This window comes from Bos indicus, chromosome 7, assembly GCF_029378745.1.
Source record: "Bos indicus isolate NIAB-ARS_2022 breed Sahiwal x Tharparkar chromosome 7, NIAB-ARS_B.indTharparkar_mat_pri_1.0, whole genome shotgun sequence".
NCBI lineage: Eukaryota > Metazoa > Chordata > Mammalia > Artiodactyla > Bovidae > Bos > Bos indicus.
The window spans coordinates 34,479,928-34,497,663 of NC_091766.1; the positions used below are offsets into that span (position 1 = coordinate 34,479,928).

The 17,736-nt window shown below is 34.2% G+C and overlaps 1 protein-coding gene across 7 annotated transcripts in view; it reads right to left on the minus strand.

Moving 5' to 3' along the window:
- Positions 1 to 17,736, minus strand: part of DMXL1 (Dmx like 1) — a 125,765-nt gene that overhangs the window by 61,206 nt on the left and 46,823 nt on the right. For all 7 annotated transcript variants that reach the window (XM_070793284.1, XM_070793282.1, XM_070793286.1 and 4 more), the window contains exons 14-25: positions 17,067 to 17,156; positions 16,885 to 16,987; positions 15,658 to 15,777; positions 15,157 to 15,378; positions 10,813 to 12,498; positions 9,461 to 9,568; positions 7,484 to 7,653; positions 6,862 to 6,959; positions 5,703 to 5,868; positions 4,423 to 4,684; positions 2,135 to 3,228; positions 1,481 to 1,672 (exon numbers count right to left, since the gene is read on the minus strand). In XM_070793284.1, the coding sequence (XP_070649385.1) occupies positions 1,481 to 1,672; positions 2,135 to 3,228; positions 4,423 to 4,684; positions 5,703 to 5,868; positions 6,862 to 6,959; positions 7,484 to 7,653; positions 9,461 to 9,568; positions 10,813 to 12,498; positions 15,157 to 15,378; positions 15,658 to 15,777; positions 16,885 to 16,987; positions 17,067 to 17,156 (4,311 nt within the window). The remainder of the gene's footprint in view (positions 1 to 1,480; positions 1,673 to 2,134; positions 3,229 to 4,422; positions 4,685 to 5,702; positions 5,869 to 6,861; positions 6,960 to 7,483; positions 7,654 to 9,460; positions 9,569 to 10,812; positions 12,499 to 15,156; positions 15,379 to 15,657; positions 15,778 to 16,884; positions 16,988 to 17,066; positions 17,157 to 17,736) is intronic.

The following is a 17,736-nucleotide window of genomic DNA, read 5'->3' on the forward strand; positions in this document are numbered from 1 at the left end:
TCAGGCTTGCTGGTATTTGGACTGAAACTAACACTGTCAGTTACCCTGGCTCTCAGGCCTTTGGACTCAGACTGGAACTACATGATCTGTTCTCCTGGGTCTCCAGCATGCCGACAGAAGATCTTGAGACTTCTCAGCCTCCATAATGAAGTGAGTCAATTGCTTAAAATAAGCCTCTTTCTATAAATACACACTCACACTCCCTTTCAATTCTATTTCTTTAGAGAACACAGTCTGGTAGCTGAGACACATCTCAGAGTCTCTGGTCATCCTAACGTCTCCTGACAGTCTTGCAGATGGCCCACCAACCACCAGAAAGTAAATAAGGCCATCTTAGGTCATCCAGTGGAGAAGGCAATGGCACCCCACTCCAGTACTCTTGCCCGGAAAATCCCATGGATGGAGGAGCCTGGTGGGCTGCAGTCCATAGGGTCGCAAAGAGTCAGACACAACTGAGTGATTTCCCTTTCACTTTTCACTTTCACGCATTGGAGAAGGAAATGGCAACCCACTCCAGTGTTCTTGCCTGGAGAATCCCAGGGACGGGGGAGCCTGGTGAGCTGCTGTCTATGGGGTCATGCAGAGTCGGACACGACTGAAGTGACTTAGCAGCATCAGCTCATCCAGAATCTAATCAACATGTTTGCTGACCAAAGACAAATGAGGTATCCAGCTATCAATCCAGCTAGCCCAAACTAGAAGAACTGATGAACCAATCCATAGAATCATGAGCAAAATAAATCAGAGCTATTTTTAGCTATTAATACTAATGTTTCAGGGTGGTTTTTAAGCAGCAGAAGCTGATACATCAGGGATATGTTTATTATTAAAGTTAAATATGGAATGACATTTGCTTAAAATTAGCATAATCTGAGGAAAATTAAATTCCTAGTTCTATAATATGCAATGTGGGCATTTATTCTACTGGGCAGTACAAGAAATAAAGTGGCAAAATTAATTTATAAGGGTTAGGTTATCCAGGAGGGTAAAACTGTAAGAGAGGCTACCATTAAACAAGAAGAAAATGGAAACAGAATATCACAGCTTGTGAGGTAGGGGAGAATCAGATGACAGACTGTGAGAAAAAAAAAAGATACTTACATACTAGTTCTTTAACACAATATTGTTTCTGTCTCTAAAAAACAATCAGCGTTTGTTGTTTTTTTTTTTTTGGCTAAGTGTACACTAGAGAATTACTCATAAAAGCATACATACATACTATGATTCTTACCTAAATGAAATGGTTAAATAAGATAAAATTAAAGTTAAAAAAATGAAGTACCCTTTGGGTAAATGATACAGGTAAAATGAGCCTGACCTACAGTCAAGTTTTCTTTGATCAAAATCAATACAAACTTGGCTACATAACAATCACTAAGCATAGGATGATGTTTAAATCATTTATAAAAAGCCTTAACACTTACCTCTTAGCTTTATGACAGTATATTTTAATTAAATGTTTGAAACCAAACATACTTACTTTATTGCTCTGGATATCAGGATGGGGTGGTGAATCAAAGTTAATTATGGCATGTAGAATATCATGTGTTAGATTACTAAGGTGCAACAATGGATTGGCAACAACTGTTTTGGCACTGGCTGTACGAGCAAAGAGGAGAGGTACTGAGGTCTGTTCTGAAAGAGGACTAGGAAATATTGGTTCTGCTGTTTCCTTAAAAACAAAGGGGAAAAAGGTTAATCAACTATTTATAGTTATAATCCATTACTTAAGTAAGTCAGGGGTCTCTTTGAAAAGCTTCAGAACGATTAAAAATTAAAAGCAAAACAAACTTTTTCAGAGTTAGAAGAGACCTGAGGTGGTCAACCTTCCACTGATTATAATGAATAATGATGGGATAATATTCTCTTATTATCACCTCACAAAGCCTTCATATAAGACTGTTTAATATGAACTAAGCAGACCTTAGGGTCTGACAAGAAACTGTCCTTAAGCTACAATACATTCACAGCTCTAGAAATTCACAATATGAAGTGCAACAAAAAGTAGCCTTCCTTAAAGTAACCATAATTAGGACAATCAACAATTTGAATATTTAAAAACTAAAAAAAGCAATCTCAAAAACTGTTTTTCATAAAAGTACTATTTGGACTGGTTATCATGTAAGTTACATACCTGCTGAGATTCTTGTAAAAGCAAAATCAATTCCATTCTCACAGATGCAAGACCCCCACCATGGGATCCATGAAGTATGCAGTAACTAAGAAACATCCTCAAGAGAGACTGGTATTTCAAAAGCCACTGTCTTTTTTCCTGAAAATTTTCTCTCAGTTGTTTCACTTTTGTTTGATGAAGCAAATCTTCAGCATCCTCATTTAGTTCAACTGCATCTTCATTTTCACCAAATGCAGACTGTACTTCCTCAGGATGTGAACAATAGTCACAAGTTCTCTGAAGGGCTATCACCTCTTTTTCAAGCCAGTGGTATAGCTGATATCGCAGTTTTCCACCATCTATTTCATAGCCAGTAGATAAAGTACGAAGTTCTACTGTGAGAATCTTTAAACAGGCTCTAAATTTTAACTGAACTGCAATTACATCTTCTGATGGATTTAAAATGTCATTTTCATCTAATGCGCTGAGAGATTCTGTGTAATTAGAACTTGTTTCATCCATTTTTTCCCCAATTTTACCCTCTAAAGGTTTTAGTTCTTTCATTGAAAGTGGGACATCCTCATTTTCTTCATCATTATCACTGTCCCATTTTAATTCTAAAGAATCATCCTGAAATGCAATACTTGGTTGGCTCCAGTCAAAAGAAAGAGTGGAGTTTGATTGCTTCTCTGAGGAACCCTCTGAAGAAGATCCAAAACCATTCATTAGTGATTTTGACCAATCAATTGCTGAAGACTTATCTTCCCTTGCATCCAATTTTAATGGAGAAGAAGGAGAACAGTCTTTACTAGTATCCAAAAAACTAGATATTCTACAAAAAGGTTTTGTTTTCTTGATGACTTTTGGCATCTTTGATAACACCTCCAAAGCCAGCATAGGGCAGCCAGCTTTTAAATGAGCACTGGCAGTAGTAAAAAATAATCTTCTTTCACTTAAATTAATTGTTCCTGCTAGTCCACTTTTTCCTGTTAAACTCATGTGTGTGGAAAATGCATCAGATGATCCAAAATGACGTCTCAGCAAAAGAGGATGTGTTCTTAGGTAATTGTAGAAATTAAAAACTGCAGGATTGCAGGCTGACATCATGACTTGATCTGAAAGTAAATTCATTTCATGAGCCAAGAAAAATTCTTCAAGAGTTTTTGAAGAAGTTTTGTGTGGCTCCTTTTCTCTATCATGACACCAGTATCCACCTGGTCTTATGAGAAAAATTTAGAAGACCACACTAATACACAGCATTGAATAGACAAGAACACATTTGTAATGAAAGTGTTCTAACACAGTAGGAAAACAAAGGTTTGCTGATTTCGCAGCTCTTCAAGTAATAATCTGAGATATTTTAAAACATAGTTCTTTTTCCCCTCCTTTCCTGGATACAACTTCTCAGTCAGTCTGCTTTGCTAGATCTTCCTCACCTTCTCTGCTTTGAAATGCTGAGTGTCTAAGAGTTCAGCATTTGACTTCTTCTCTATCTACATTCCCTGGTTGAACACCTACAGCCCCATGGCTTTAAATACTATCTCTATGTGATAACCTGTACATCTCTAGTTCTAGTCCCAACTCCAACCTGTGAATCTAGAACACTGTATCCGAAGGCCTACATTGTATTTCCACTTACATGTACATAATCTTGCCTCAAGGCCGTTTTATTTACTGTGCCCTTGGCCTAAAAATCACTCTTTACTCATATATCTGCATTGGCTGATTACTCACTCATTTCAATTAGATTTGATGTCAAAGGTCACCTTATCTGAGAAGCCTTTTCTATCTAAAGCAACACTCCCTAAGATCTGCTCTAGCCTTCCCACTATCATTTACCCACTGCTCAAACTAAAAACCCAGGAGTTAAACTTGACTCTCATTCCCTTCAAATTCCATATCCAATTCAGTCCTATCTAGTCAACATTAAAATTACAGTCCAAATCCAACCACTTTTCTTTCACTGTATACCACTATTTTCTTCAAAACATTTATATTCAATGAATTTGAATTTTATAATTCAATGAATTATATGAATTTATATTCATAGATGTTGATAACATCTATGTTCAATACACTGATTTAATAAAAACAGAAAATCCAAAGCCCTTGGTTTTCAAAGGATTTAACTTTCTGGGAGGGCAGGAGGCGGGTAATAAACTGTATACATAACTCTGTGTCCCCAACTAAACCATAAAGTCTTGGATGATTTATGTCTTCAATTTGCTTTTGCATTATCCTTAGTATCCAACAGTGTGTTCTGAACCTGGTAAACTCTTAATAATTAAGATCTTAGAAGTGTTGCTTACCATCATCCTTTGTGACAGGTTGCTTTATTAATGTTTCCAGAGCACTACTATAATCTTCTAAAATCCAATATGCCATACTTCGAAGGAAAGGATCATAATGCATATTTATATTCAACATATTGAGTTCACTGACAGGAGAATCAATTCCCAAAATTTTTTTACGTAAAATAGATTTATATGTTGCAGATGTATCAAATTCAGACTCATAGAGTCTTGCTATTACAAGAGCCAACTGAATGTCATTCAGTTTCTCAAGACATACCTTCAAAAAGAAGAAATATTGTTTATAAATAAGGGTATCTTTTGCTTTAAAAGACTCAAACTGACAATATCTGAAATTAGTGAACAAGGATAATAAGTAAAACATGGTGCTTACTTCAGCAAATCCACTTGACAACACTTATGTTAATTTAACTGGTAGTAAAAGTGGTGGTGGTGGTCGTTTAGGTAGTACCTTTAAGTATACACTTGCAAAAAGACTTAGTCTAACGGAAAAATACTGAATAATTCTAATAACATCAATTTAAATGACATATTTTGTTTTAACCTTGAGTTTTCACTCTTTCCCATCCACCTCAGCAGACTGATGTTTCCAAATCAAAAAGCTGTTTTGAATCATTTGTATGAAACTCTGAGCAAAAGGGCAATTTGAGACAGAAATGTTATATTTTAAATATTTATAACTTCTTACAAGGTTTACTAAGAAATAATCAGTTAACAATTTGCTAAGGTTCATCAACTAACACAGAGCCAAATATAGGTCCAAATATATTTAAAGTGATGAGATTTCCCCACTAGCTCAGCAGTAAAGAATCCACCTGCAATGCAGGAGACTCAGGCTTGATTCCTGGGTGGGGAAGATCTCCTGGAGAAGGGCATGGCAACCCACTCCAGTATTCTTACCTGGAGAATCCAATGGACAGAGGAGCCTGGTGGGCTACAGTCCACACATTCACACATGACTTAAGCAACTCAGTACACAAATACATGTTTAAAATGATAGGACAAATTTTTTTCTTTTTTAACCTGTTTATAAATATTCTTAGGAGGCCGATCAACTCCCTATCTCAACCAACACAACCTGGTTAATTTTAATTCCATATAAATATCATTCAAGCTAAATGACAAAATTTTAAAGTCACTATTAAGTATTACCAGTTACTTTATGCATTAAGCCTTGTGTTAGTTCCATTATACTTAAGTTGAAATTAAAAAAAAATTTAAACCATAAAGAGCTTAAAAGGATGACAATGATATTTTTTAAAAAAAATCACTCATACCTCAATTGCATCTCTGAGGCAACCAGCTAAAAGAAAAAATGCTGCTGAATGTTCAAATCGTTGTTTTCCTAACAAAGAAAAAGCATTCTTTAAAGCTGCTTTACGCCATCTCTCATCCTCAAAATTGTGTCCAAAAAACTGTGTCATCTTGGAGTCTTTTTGGGATCTATAAAGAAAAATAAAATATGAAAATTTGGAACATAAAGTTTCTACATCAGAACCAACTTTATGAAGTTAGCCACTTAGAAGTTAAAACTCAAAAGAGACAATTAGCAGTTCATAAATTAGTACACATCTGTTTCTTTTCTGAGCAAAAAGAACATTTATGGTAAACATTTACTTTTTAACATAAATTTCAAAGATTACTGAAAAGAAATTCTTTCAAATTACAAAGAAAACTGCATTAGCAGCAGTTTGAGAAATCATTTTTAAATCTATACAAAATATATAATTTATATTAAATTCTGTGTTACTTTACCATTTAATCAATTGCCTGTAGGTACCCCCAACTGCCCACCTGAGGATGACTTTGATGATAAAAATCATCATCACCAAGGAATTTGTCCTGAAGTAAAACTTCTAAGAGACTAAAATCTAGTCTCTGAAAGAACTGACTGATACCATGATTTTCACCAAAGGTTACGGTTCATATGGATACACCTAGACTGAATCCCAAATGAAGAGTGAACTATTTATGGCCATTACATTCACCAAGCCTAGCTGAGGACAAGTGAATGAGAAAAATTCTAAATGACTCTAGCTCAAGAATGGGTTCAGGGCCCTTAGGAAAAGAGTGGTTTGGAAGGTTAAGTCTGGTCCAAGAGCTCCTGACAGGGCAGAGGGTAGATGCATTTTCAAAACTCCACCAATTCATCTTCTTCCCCGTTCTAGATAGAAGTTTCCGGTTTAGTTCTTTGTCCTACCAGAGCATCATAAGACGTTATTAAAATAAGCAAAAAGATGTTTTTCTGGACTGATAAACCTAAAAAAAACTGAATGTGACCTCATCAACATTCTTTTGCTCTAGCAGACACCTGGGCTTATTTCGCATGAAGTCTGCTAAATACAAAAATAACTAACAATCTACATGAACCACACTAACAAGCACAATAAATCTACTTCATACTCTTTATGGAAAGTTTTTCATTTTTTCACCTACCTATATAATCCCCAAATCACAGCTTTCTTTTTCATTGCTAGGTAAAAAATGGCAGCATCTAAAGGATCATTCTTTTTATAAAAGGCTGCTTTGGCTACCTGTAATTAGAAAGTATTGGTGAAAAAAAAAAAAAAAAGAAAGTATTGGTCAAAATTTCACAGAAACAGTTTTTAAGTAAACAAATACTTTTCTTTATATATAAACTGTCATACATTCTCTACTTAAATGTTCAATAAATTAAAAAAATATGTGAATGAACACATGCATATGTATATGTAAATTTATTTATTTTATAATTACAAAAGTAATCAAGGTCACAAAGAGGTAGAAACAGGACTAAGCTTTCCATGACAAGTTCTTGAGTACTGCTTTATTTTCCTAATTGTGCATATATACTATTTGTAAAAGACAGATATATACTACTAAATAAATATATCAACTAGCAATTTAAGAATTAGAATATAAATTTTTAAAAATTACATTAACATGCTATCCTGAAATAGAAAGACTACTTAAGAGGATTTTACTGTTTAAAGAGTAACGGGAGAGTAAATATGGAGTATCATTTCAATAAACATGCAATACATATTATTTCATTTTTACACCAAAATAAAACACTCACCTTTTCTATGCACTTGCGAAGGATGCGGGTATTCCGGACCCACCAACCCACACCCATAGCTCTAAGTTCAGACCACGTGGGATCGTCTTTTTGCATCGCTGGCAACATGTTCAGTAGTTCTTCTTCCGCTACTGAATGAAATGCCCAGGCAAAATGACTAGTAGAGAGTCCTGAAGAAATATCAGAAATAATGTTTATAAGAAATATGACTATATAATTATGATCGAAACAAATGCTCATATTTGCAACAGAAAATGCCTAAAAGTTTATATGTAAGACTTACAGAGTTATAATTATTAAATGTTTGAGGTTGGAGGGACTATGTGTTGGGTTTTTATCTTGCTCCTCCAAATAACTTGATCCCATCAATATTTTCTACAATGAGTACATATTGTCTATAATTAAAATATATTTTTAAAAAAAAGATTAAAAATGCTTATGGACAAATGCCACTGTGCTGAGTCTTTCTGTTCTCTAGTGTGTTTGATCTCCTTTGGTCAATATGTGTCGTGTGGATTTAATTCCATGGAATTAAAATAGCATTGAGACAATACAGATGGTGAACAGAACTTAAGACTGCAAAAACTCTGGAGTCTAAAATGCATAAATTAAATTTCAGCTCCATCCTAACTAACTATATAACTATGGGTAAGTTACTTAGTCTCTTAGATTCCTCAATTTCCTTATTTACAAGATGTGAATAACTGTGGCACCTACCTCATTACATTCTTATGAGGATTAAAAGAAATAATACAGTTGAAGCATTTGGGATAGCACCTAGCACATAATAACTTTTATTACCCCGTATAACCATATTAATAAGATACTTTTGTATTTATAAAGTATCATTTACATCAGCAAGTCTCTCGATCTATTGGCTCACACATGTGGTGTTAATCATTCAGTTTCTATTTTGTCTCTTCAAATTACATTTTGTTTAGCATTACTGAATGAAGTAAATGATTATAAGATTTGGCTTTTACTTATACAAACATATGAATTCAAATTTTTAATGTAATATACAATGACAAGGAATCTGAATTGCCCACAATACCCAAGTCTTTGGAAATAAAGAAACTGTAAACAAAAAACAAATAAACATCTATACTGTGAATAGACTGTTGTTCTAAATTATTTTTAGATTCCCTAATATCTCTCAACCAAGTTCAATAATTTTTCACAAATAAATAAATATCTGATTTAGAATTTTAGCTTCTCTTTTCTAAGACTAAATGCAAAATGAAAGGGAGGAGGAAGAAGAGAGAGGCAAGAGACAGAGACCAATGAGCAAAGGTTAAGCTGTAGAGTTCCAACAACACTGCTTAAACTTTTAGATCCTATAATCCGAAAAGCTGGCTCTATTTCTTAAACTTGGGGGTACTGAGTCAATAAATACCTTGTTTTGTTTAAGTTACCTTAAATTTAAGTAAAGTATTTCTGTTACTTTGGAGTCCTGACTAATAATATAAAAGTATTTAAAATGTTATTAAACTAATATCTGAAATACATATTAATGTTAATAGCAGTTTGGGGAGTGGAAAGATTTTTATTTTCTATGTTCTGTATTCTTTCTTTGTAAAACAATTAAAATTGAGTGTATTTCTCTATTAAATTATACTCAAATTTGGGGGGGGAATGAATTTAGATGGATGTCAATCAAAAAGGAGAATAAAGAAAATTTAAAGAAATTAAAGAGAATGAAACAATACTAATTGGTCTATAATGTATAATGCATTTGAAAACATATGATGTAATATTCAATTGTCCAAAATTTATTTCTTCAGTAACTCTATGAAAAAAATTTCAGTATTTTAAAGCAAAGAAGATGAGGTGAAAGCCAATGTTTTTAACACAAATTAAGGAAATTCAGAATGTGTCAAACTTGTCATGATCATATCCAGGCAAAGAAAAGGTAAATGTTCTTAAACCTCTCTTCCACTTGGCTGACTTCCTTTTACTACATTACTACCAAATCACCTTGGCGAAGGAGTTGAGCTCGATAAGCTGGAAGAGAAGTTGTAAGAAAAGTATGAAGTCGAACAGCCAGAAGAAATTTTAAGCCACATTCATCAAGAGTTTCTCCACCTATAAAACAGAAAAAAAAAAAAGTATTTTTACCTATAAAAACCCATTTCAAGAGCAAAACACAAGTAAGTGATAATAATTCCGGCAAGCAGGGCATGTCACAGCACCAAACTCAGGGTAAAACATTGTGAAACTGACAAAAGCTATCAATCTAAATATTATCTTTCTTTTTTTCTGTATCATTATACATTACAGGAAAAGCTGTATAGTTAAATAATTTAAAAACTAATAAAGAGAACAAATTGACTCAGGATCTCTGATTTTTTTTAATAATATAATCTCCTCTGACATGAATATTTAAATTAAAATCTGACGGAATTTTAAAAAAGTTTAACCTTGTGGTACATGGTACAATATTTTCCATATTGATCCAAGTCATATGCCCCATCCAGTAACTGTTAACACTACAAGAAATGGCTACATGGTAGCAGGACCTGATTTTTACTTTACATGAAGAAAAACAAACAGTTGTAATATAGTCAGATCAAGAAATAATATCTACTAGTAATATTTAATATTGTAATTTACAACCAACTTTTCTTAAAGTTTTTTTATTATCGTTATTCTGTTTTCTTAAAATTACCCTACATTCTCCTTTCAAGCAAAGTTCAAAGGGTGCATCCTACGGACCTATATCTGGTACTTAAGGCTAGGCTGTTAATTTCAGATCTTACTTGAAATCTGATGAGAATTTTATGAATTTTATTCATAACTCAGGAAATTAAAAATAAAAAATGCCGAGTGAGGGGAAGACCTAATTTTAGTAGGTTTGTTTGTTATTCTAGGAAGGAGTATACATTAATGGTAATTTTTAAAAACCTCAATATTCAAAAACCCAAGTTAATAGTGAATTGCCATGATGTGAGAAATAAAACACTTTTATTTTGGGGTATCTAAGATGTTTGTTAAAAATGTTAACTTTCACTAAACTCAAAAGTAATGGATTGGATTGGATTTTTGTTATTAAGTAGACAGGTAAAATGGACTGGATTTTTGTTATTAAGCAGAGAGGTAAAAATGAATTGGCATAATGAATCTCTGTGCACTTTCTCAGAGTATTGTAACTTATGGGATAAAGAACATATATTCAAGTTAAAACTATTGTGAAGGCAATGATGATGAGGTAATAAACCTTTATGACTATCATTTTTACAAAAATTATTTAAGATTATTTTCTGTGAAAAAAATAAGTAAAAATATTATCATCAGTTTTTCCTCTAATCCTCTACCCAATTTAGTTTTACCTTGGCTTCGGTCTCTGCTTTCTCCAATATCAGTGCTGGTAGTTGCAATTGTATCTGCTAAGGCCATCAAAGACATCTGCTCCATCCGGCTGAGTCCTGGTAAACTAGAATGAAGTAAGTGGCCAGAAAGAACCTGAGCATGCTCAGGACCAAAGTAAGTTGGACTGTATTGTGAAAGGTCAATAACCACAGGCTCTGTATTTTCTTCATCTGCCTCTAACACATGACAATCAGTCACTAAAGCTGGCATCTGAAAAAGCTCATCATAATTTTCTTTTGACAACTGGTTTGAGTTATTTAAGGTACTCTGATTACTAGATCTCTCTAAGGATGAGTAATAGCTGTCATCATCTGCTGCAAGTAAGGCATATAAAGGAAGTGGAGGGACGGAATCGATTTCTGTGTAGTCTGTATTTTCAGTTTTGTTGAATGCCTGGGGGTCTCTAGAAGTACTTCCACTAGCACTGATGGTGAGAGACCTAAGGCGGCGCTCATGATTAGATTCGGCTTCATTCAAAGCCACGACTTCCCCGGCAATGCACTTGACAAGATGTGACAAGATGGCCTTTGCTCTCCGAACTTTGCCAAGATCCATGAGTTCCAAAAGTTGCAAAGGATGGTACTGAGGCAAAGTTGGGGAAAGAACATGAGCTGCTTCAAAAAGACCCGAATCTTCCATATCCACAGAAGGATCAAGCGCAGTTTTCTTCCCACAGATCTTCTGTGCAAGACTGGTCATGGATCGAGTCAGAGTTTTCTTTGGAGGATGTAATCCAGAACTTGATGAGTTACTCTGTTTTATTAAACTCGTTATAGATGGAGTGCTCCCATTACATGAATCTGTTGTAGCAGGTTCTTGTTTAGAAGATGGCTGCCACTGGGAATACACATGCATTTCACAATCCATCCCTACCACCAGGATGCCATCTCGGACCCAAGATAAAGAAACAGGAAAAGGTGGAGAGCCTTCTACAGAAGAAACCAAGTCCACACTTCGCAACAGTACAAACTGAGAAAGGGGCACAACTTTAGTACTTTCCCAGAGAGGAAACGCCAGGCTTTCCTTTCCAGTCTGTTCTTGTACTTTGCCAGACAGGGGTCCATACATAAAAAGTTTTGATCCAATTCCTACAGTCAGAATATGAGAACCATCTTCTCTAGACATCCAATCTAAGTGAACTAAATGCTTTGTGTTTGATGTGACACTTTCTTTACTAGATAAATAGATCTCTTGTTTATTATAGGCCACTAAATTGCTATCAATACTTATGCCAGAATCCAACACTGTATTTAACTCATCTAAATGAATTGTCTGCTCAAGGACCCAACATGAACCTCCTGTAGACTCACATTCAAAAATACTTACATGCATCACAAAGTCCTGAGAAGATCTACTATTAGACATAGGCTGCTTATATGCTACTGCTAAACGATTTGTGTGTGCACAGCTGACTTCTATAGGCCTACCAGGTACAGTTATACTGCTATTGCTCTGTAGTCCGTCTTCAATAAGTAATGGCCATTCTTCCCAAATGTATGTAAGATCTGTTTCTCCATTCTTTGATGTGGCAGATTCTCCATCTGTTACTCTACATCTCCAGAATCTTACTTTCTCATCTGAGCATGAAGTTGCCAATAAATAAGGTGCACTGCATATGGGATATATGGAAGAAGAACTCAGATGTCCTAAAATTAAAAAAACCCATTAACAAAATGTCAAATGATGTCAAAATAATCCATTAATAAAATGTCAAATTTGGTTAAATATGTCTCTCTTCTTGTACTAAAGGTTTTAGTCTTTTGCATGAACTAGCGTTAACAACATGACAGCCAATATTTAGCTTAAGGATCAACAAAAGCAGTAAGCAGCTTTTAATGACATCAAAATGGTATATAAAAATGACATTATTATCAAAACCTTGAGCCAAAAAAGAACTCAGAAAATTTACAGCTAAGGACTCTTTGACTAAATGAGTATCTTATGGCTAAACAAAATAGCTAGACTAAGGCAGAATTAGAAAACCTAAATTCTAGTCCTGGTTTTCAATCCAGCATTCTGTTCACAGCTCTTTGCTAGCATTATATATTATTATAAATCTAATTTCAAAGATATCAATACACTTAAAAAATTCATCAATATTCACTGGCTACTTCTCTATAATATTTTAAAATATAACTGTGTGAATGCCTTACGATTATTTAAGCACTAAAAGGGCCTTCCATGATTGAAGCTGTATTTCAAGGAAATGATGCTGAGAAGATTCTCAGATGGGACATACGTTTCCTTGGGTTTAATGTAATCAAATACTCAATTTCCTAAATCAGCGTTGGCAAACTTTTCTTAAAGGGCCAAAGAGTAATAATTAGGCTCTGCTAGCCACAGAGTCTCTGTTGCAACTACTCAACCCTGCCATTGTAGAACAAAAGCAGCCATACACAAAAACAGACAAATAGGTGTGGCTATGTCCAAACTTATTTATGAAACAAGTAGGTTACCCATAGTTTGTCAAGCCCTATCCTAAACTATTAAAAATAAATTACTAATCATAATATAAATGTTGTATGGAACATCTATTGTATTTTAAAAGCATATTTCAACGTAGTGTTAGTAAGTTTTTTAAAAGTCCTCAAGGACTTAGCAGTACTACAAAAGGACACAATTAACACTGTCCAGTAGTTTCTCTGAGCTAAAAAGATAATAAAGAGTTTAGTGGTGGTTTATCACTGCTAAGTATGTCTGACTCTTGCAACCCCATGGATTGTAGCCTACCAGGCTTCTCTGTATTTCCTAGGCAAGAATCCTGGAATGCTGTTTCCTTCTCCAGGAGATCTTCCCAACCCAGGGATCTAACCTGCATTTCCTGCACTGCAGGTGGATTCTTTACCACTGAGCTACCAGGGAAGCCATCCCTTCACAAAAGTCTCAGTTTAAAAAAAAAATTGTTAAGACTAGGAAAAAAAGCTTTTATCATATGCTACTGTTTTTGTCAAACAAAAGAAATTTCTTCTCCTGCCCTAGGACTTCTTTTTTATTCTAAACTCAACTTGCAGCAAAGATTATTTTTAGAAACATCATCAGTTTCTCTTACATTTGCTGTAAAAAATTTTTTAGAATTGAGTAGTGAAGAGTATACTTTTTTGGCTAAGGATGCTGCTGCTGCTGCTGCTAAGTCACTTCAGTTGCATCTGACTCTGTGTGACCCCATAGACGGCAGCCCACCAGGCTCCCCCATCCCTGGGATTCTCCAGGCAAGAACACTGGAGTGGGTTGCCATTTCCTTCTCCAATGCATGAAAGTGAAGTCGCTCAGTCATGTCTGACTCTTCGAGATCCCATGGACTGCAGCCTACCAGGCTCCTCCATCCATGGGATTTTCCAGGCAAGAGTACTGGAGTGGGTTGCCACTGCCTTCTCCGATGGCTAAGGATAAAAGCTCTTAAAATTTCAATACAAAAGTCATTTTTTCCCAAACTTTAACTTTCCTTGCACTGATGACTCTTTTATTAAAATATACCAAAAAAAAAAAAAAAAAATCTCAGAATGTTTAAAAAAATTTACCATGACACTGTAATACTCCTGCTAACTTCACCAATTACAAAAGATTAAGTGCTTGATTACACAGCAAACTGAAGAGCATTCAAAGTAACTAGTCAAAAGTGATAAGTAAAGAAGACCAAAAATCCACACTATGACTATGAAAATGAAAGAACTAGGTGATTAAAAAGATGGATTTTTGTCTTGGTTTTCATGATACCCTTGATACCTTGAAATTCTGTACAATGGAATGACCTGGAAGGTTTGTCAAAACAAGACTGCTGGGTCCCACCCCAGAGTTTATGATTCAGTAAGTCTAGGGTATGACCCAAGAATTCTTACTTCTTAACAACTTCCCAAACAATCTTGATGCTGCTGGTCTGGGGACCACATTTTGAGGACCACTGCCCTAAGGATGAGGATGATAAATATTTATCAGGAACTACACTCTTAAGAGCCCTTCACAGCACAGAGCTCCTGGCCGCCATTACCAATATTATCAGTTGGCAAATAAGGTGCAACTCCATTATTAACTCTGCCCTGCAAATTTCCACTTCATCTTTACCAAAGGATAATAAAAATTTGTCTTGGAAATCAATATTTAAGACAGTTCTGGCTGACAAATGCCAGAGTAATCATGAGAAAACATAATGAGAAATTTAAAATTTTTATTTAGGATATTGAAAGGTATTCTTTCCATTTCTGCGTCTGTGTCAATTTAAAAAGTGGGAGTTGCAACTATTTTTAAATATATAGTAAACCTTCATGCACTGCCAAATGTATCAGTCTTTTTTTACAAAGTTTACACACCTGCTGATGGCTTAACACTTATTATCTCAACTCCTTCTGGCAAATGCAACTCTTGGCTATAAACCATTTCTGAAGACAGAGTCAACTTGCTGGTACTCTGGAGATTTGCTCTGCAAGCCTGATACTTCTGTGAAAAGGGGGATAGGATCTTCTCTGGAGAAGAAGAATAATGTTCTTCTGGCTGCCAAGCTGCTTCAGATATTTTTGTATCTACTTTTTCATCTATAAAACATAAAAAAAGAACCAAAACACTGGGAGGGAACCCATATAAACATTAAAATTGCTAAATTTTATAATCCAAAACTGCCTTATAAAAGATAAAAATGTAAACATATTCCTATGATTCTTTAGGACAAGAAAACTGAGAAACTGTTTTTTCCTTAATTAACAATAAACTGCAATTATCCTGTCAATAAAAACAGCTTAAAAAAATATCCATCAATCTATATACACATACTTTGTTAATCTAAGTCTACTAATAGAAAAAAAAAAAAAACTCACCCAATGAGACAGGAATGGACTTTAAATGCAAATTCCACATGTGTAACAATGAACGGTTGTCTTGGGTGCACTCTATTACAATTAGGTAGAATTTTTCAGAAAATCCATTAGGTGAGCTGCCTGTTGGTATTAATGATATATTTCGCTATTAACATAGACAGCTATTAACATTTTAATATGAAAAATAAAGAACATTCTGTTGATATAAATAACCCTTTACATCCGTATTTATCATTTTCAGCTTCTTTCCATCATTGTATTTAAAGGTTACAAAAGCACTATAAGCATTTTTGCAAAGTTCAAAATTCTCAGGGAAAATGATAGAAAACTAAGAAAGCAGTGGCAAGAAATTAGACATTCAACATAAAGGCATAGAATTCAAAAAGGTACTTCTCAAAGGAGGAAAAAAAATGGAAAAAGGGTAAAGAAATGATGTACAAGAAAATAAAAATAACCTGAAACAAATACAGAATGCAGTTATTATTATAATTTGAGTCTTGATGATCGACTTTTAGAGCAACAGTACACAGTGTACAGTTCCTTGGTAAGTAAAGTTATTTTTGAGTTTGGTTTGGTTCTGTAATCAAAATAACCAAGATATTATAGCTTTATTTTCCTGTTTTTCTTTATTTAAAATAACAGCTAATACTGGGAGGATAAATTTAATATCATTTTAAAAACTGCTTAATTATAAAAAAGTATTAATTAAAACCGCCTATATAATTTTAAGTTTGTAGCTAATGCTTTAAATTGTAGATTTTTAAAGGGTCAGGTGTCAATATCATTCAAATTATTAGGGCAGGACCCCTCCCATGCAAAGAGCACTCACACATTAATGACAAAGAAAATGTCTATGATACTTTTTAAAAAAACATAATTGATGTGAGTTCCCTGGCAATCCTATGGTTAGGACTCTGCACTCTAACTGCCAAGGGTCTGGGTTTGATCCCTAGTTGAGGAACTAGGATCCTGCATGCCAGGTAGTATGGCTAAATATAGATTAATTAATTAAAGTATTTTAAAAAACCATAACTGACAAACTCCTTTAATTTTTTCATTATTATTGCCTTAAGAATAAAAAGATACTGATATTTATGACAAAAATTATCACAAATGTACATAGGAAAAATTTAAACTCAGACATGAAACATTGTGTCAACTTATCTTTATTAACTGCCTAACATACTGTACATTTTATATCTCATTACATAAAAAATTCTTCTTTACCTGCATCAGATAACATTCTGTCTTTTCCCAGTCTTTTCTTCTCAAGATTATTCAAAATGAAGTCTTCTTGAAAAACATGAAGCAGTTGGGTTTTTCTGCCTTGCTGAATGTAAATAAATACCAACATAAGTTGACATACATATTATTTATTAATGCTAAGTGGCCAGAAAAATAATACTTACAAGTTTGGTAATGGGATCTAATGCAATAATGCATCCTGGCCTGGCTGTTGACTGTTGACTGACGATGTTAAACACTTCACCAACATATTTCTGTTTTTGAAAAAATGGGTATTTCCTTTATTAAACAATTAAATTTAAAAAACAATAAAATGATGTAAAATTTGAGGCATAACAGACAAACAATAAATAAGTTCAGGTGAGACTAAATAAGTTCACAAGTCTCTTTTATTATAAACATTCTGGGATTTTTACCAGGCAATTACATAGGAATGAACAGAGTTATATAGCTCAGTTGGTACAGAGAAAAACAAAAGAAATGTTTGGTAATCGTTAAGGAGAAAAAGTATTTTATATTTTTAACTATGAAAGACTGACTTCAATCTCATGGAAATGTTCCAAGAATCGAAGCTTTTTAGCATTAACTTTGACAACAAAGCTAAATAAACAAGTTAACATACTATTTATAAACAGTGATTTCTTGAGCCACATCATCTCCTGACTGCTCTTGTCAAAGTCATATGGTTAAATTCAATCTTCATCATGCCTGATCTATCAGCATATGAATCTGTTATTTCTTCCTCCTAGAAATTTCTTCATTTTGGCTTTCTTTATACACCACACTCACCCCACCTTAACAATGGAATGCCCCAGGGTTCAATCTTCCTTCCAT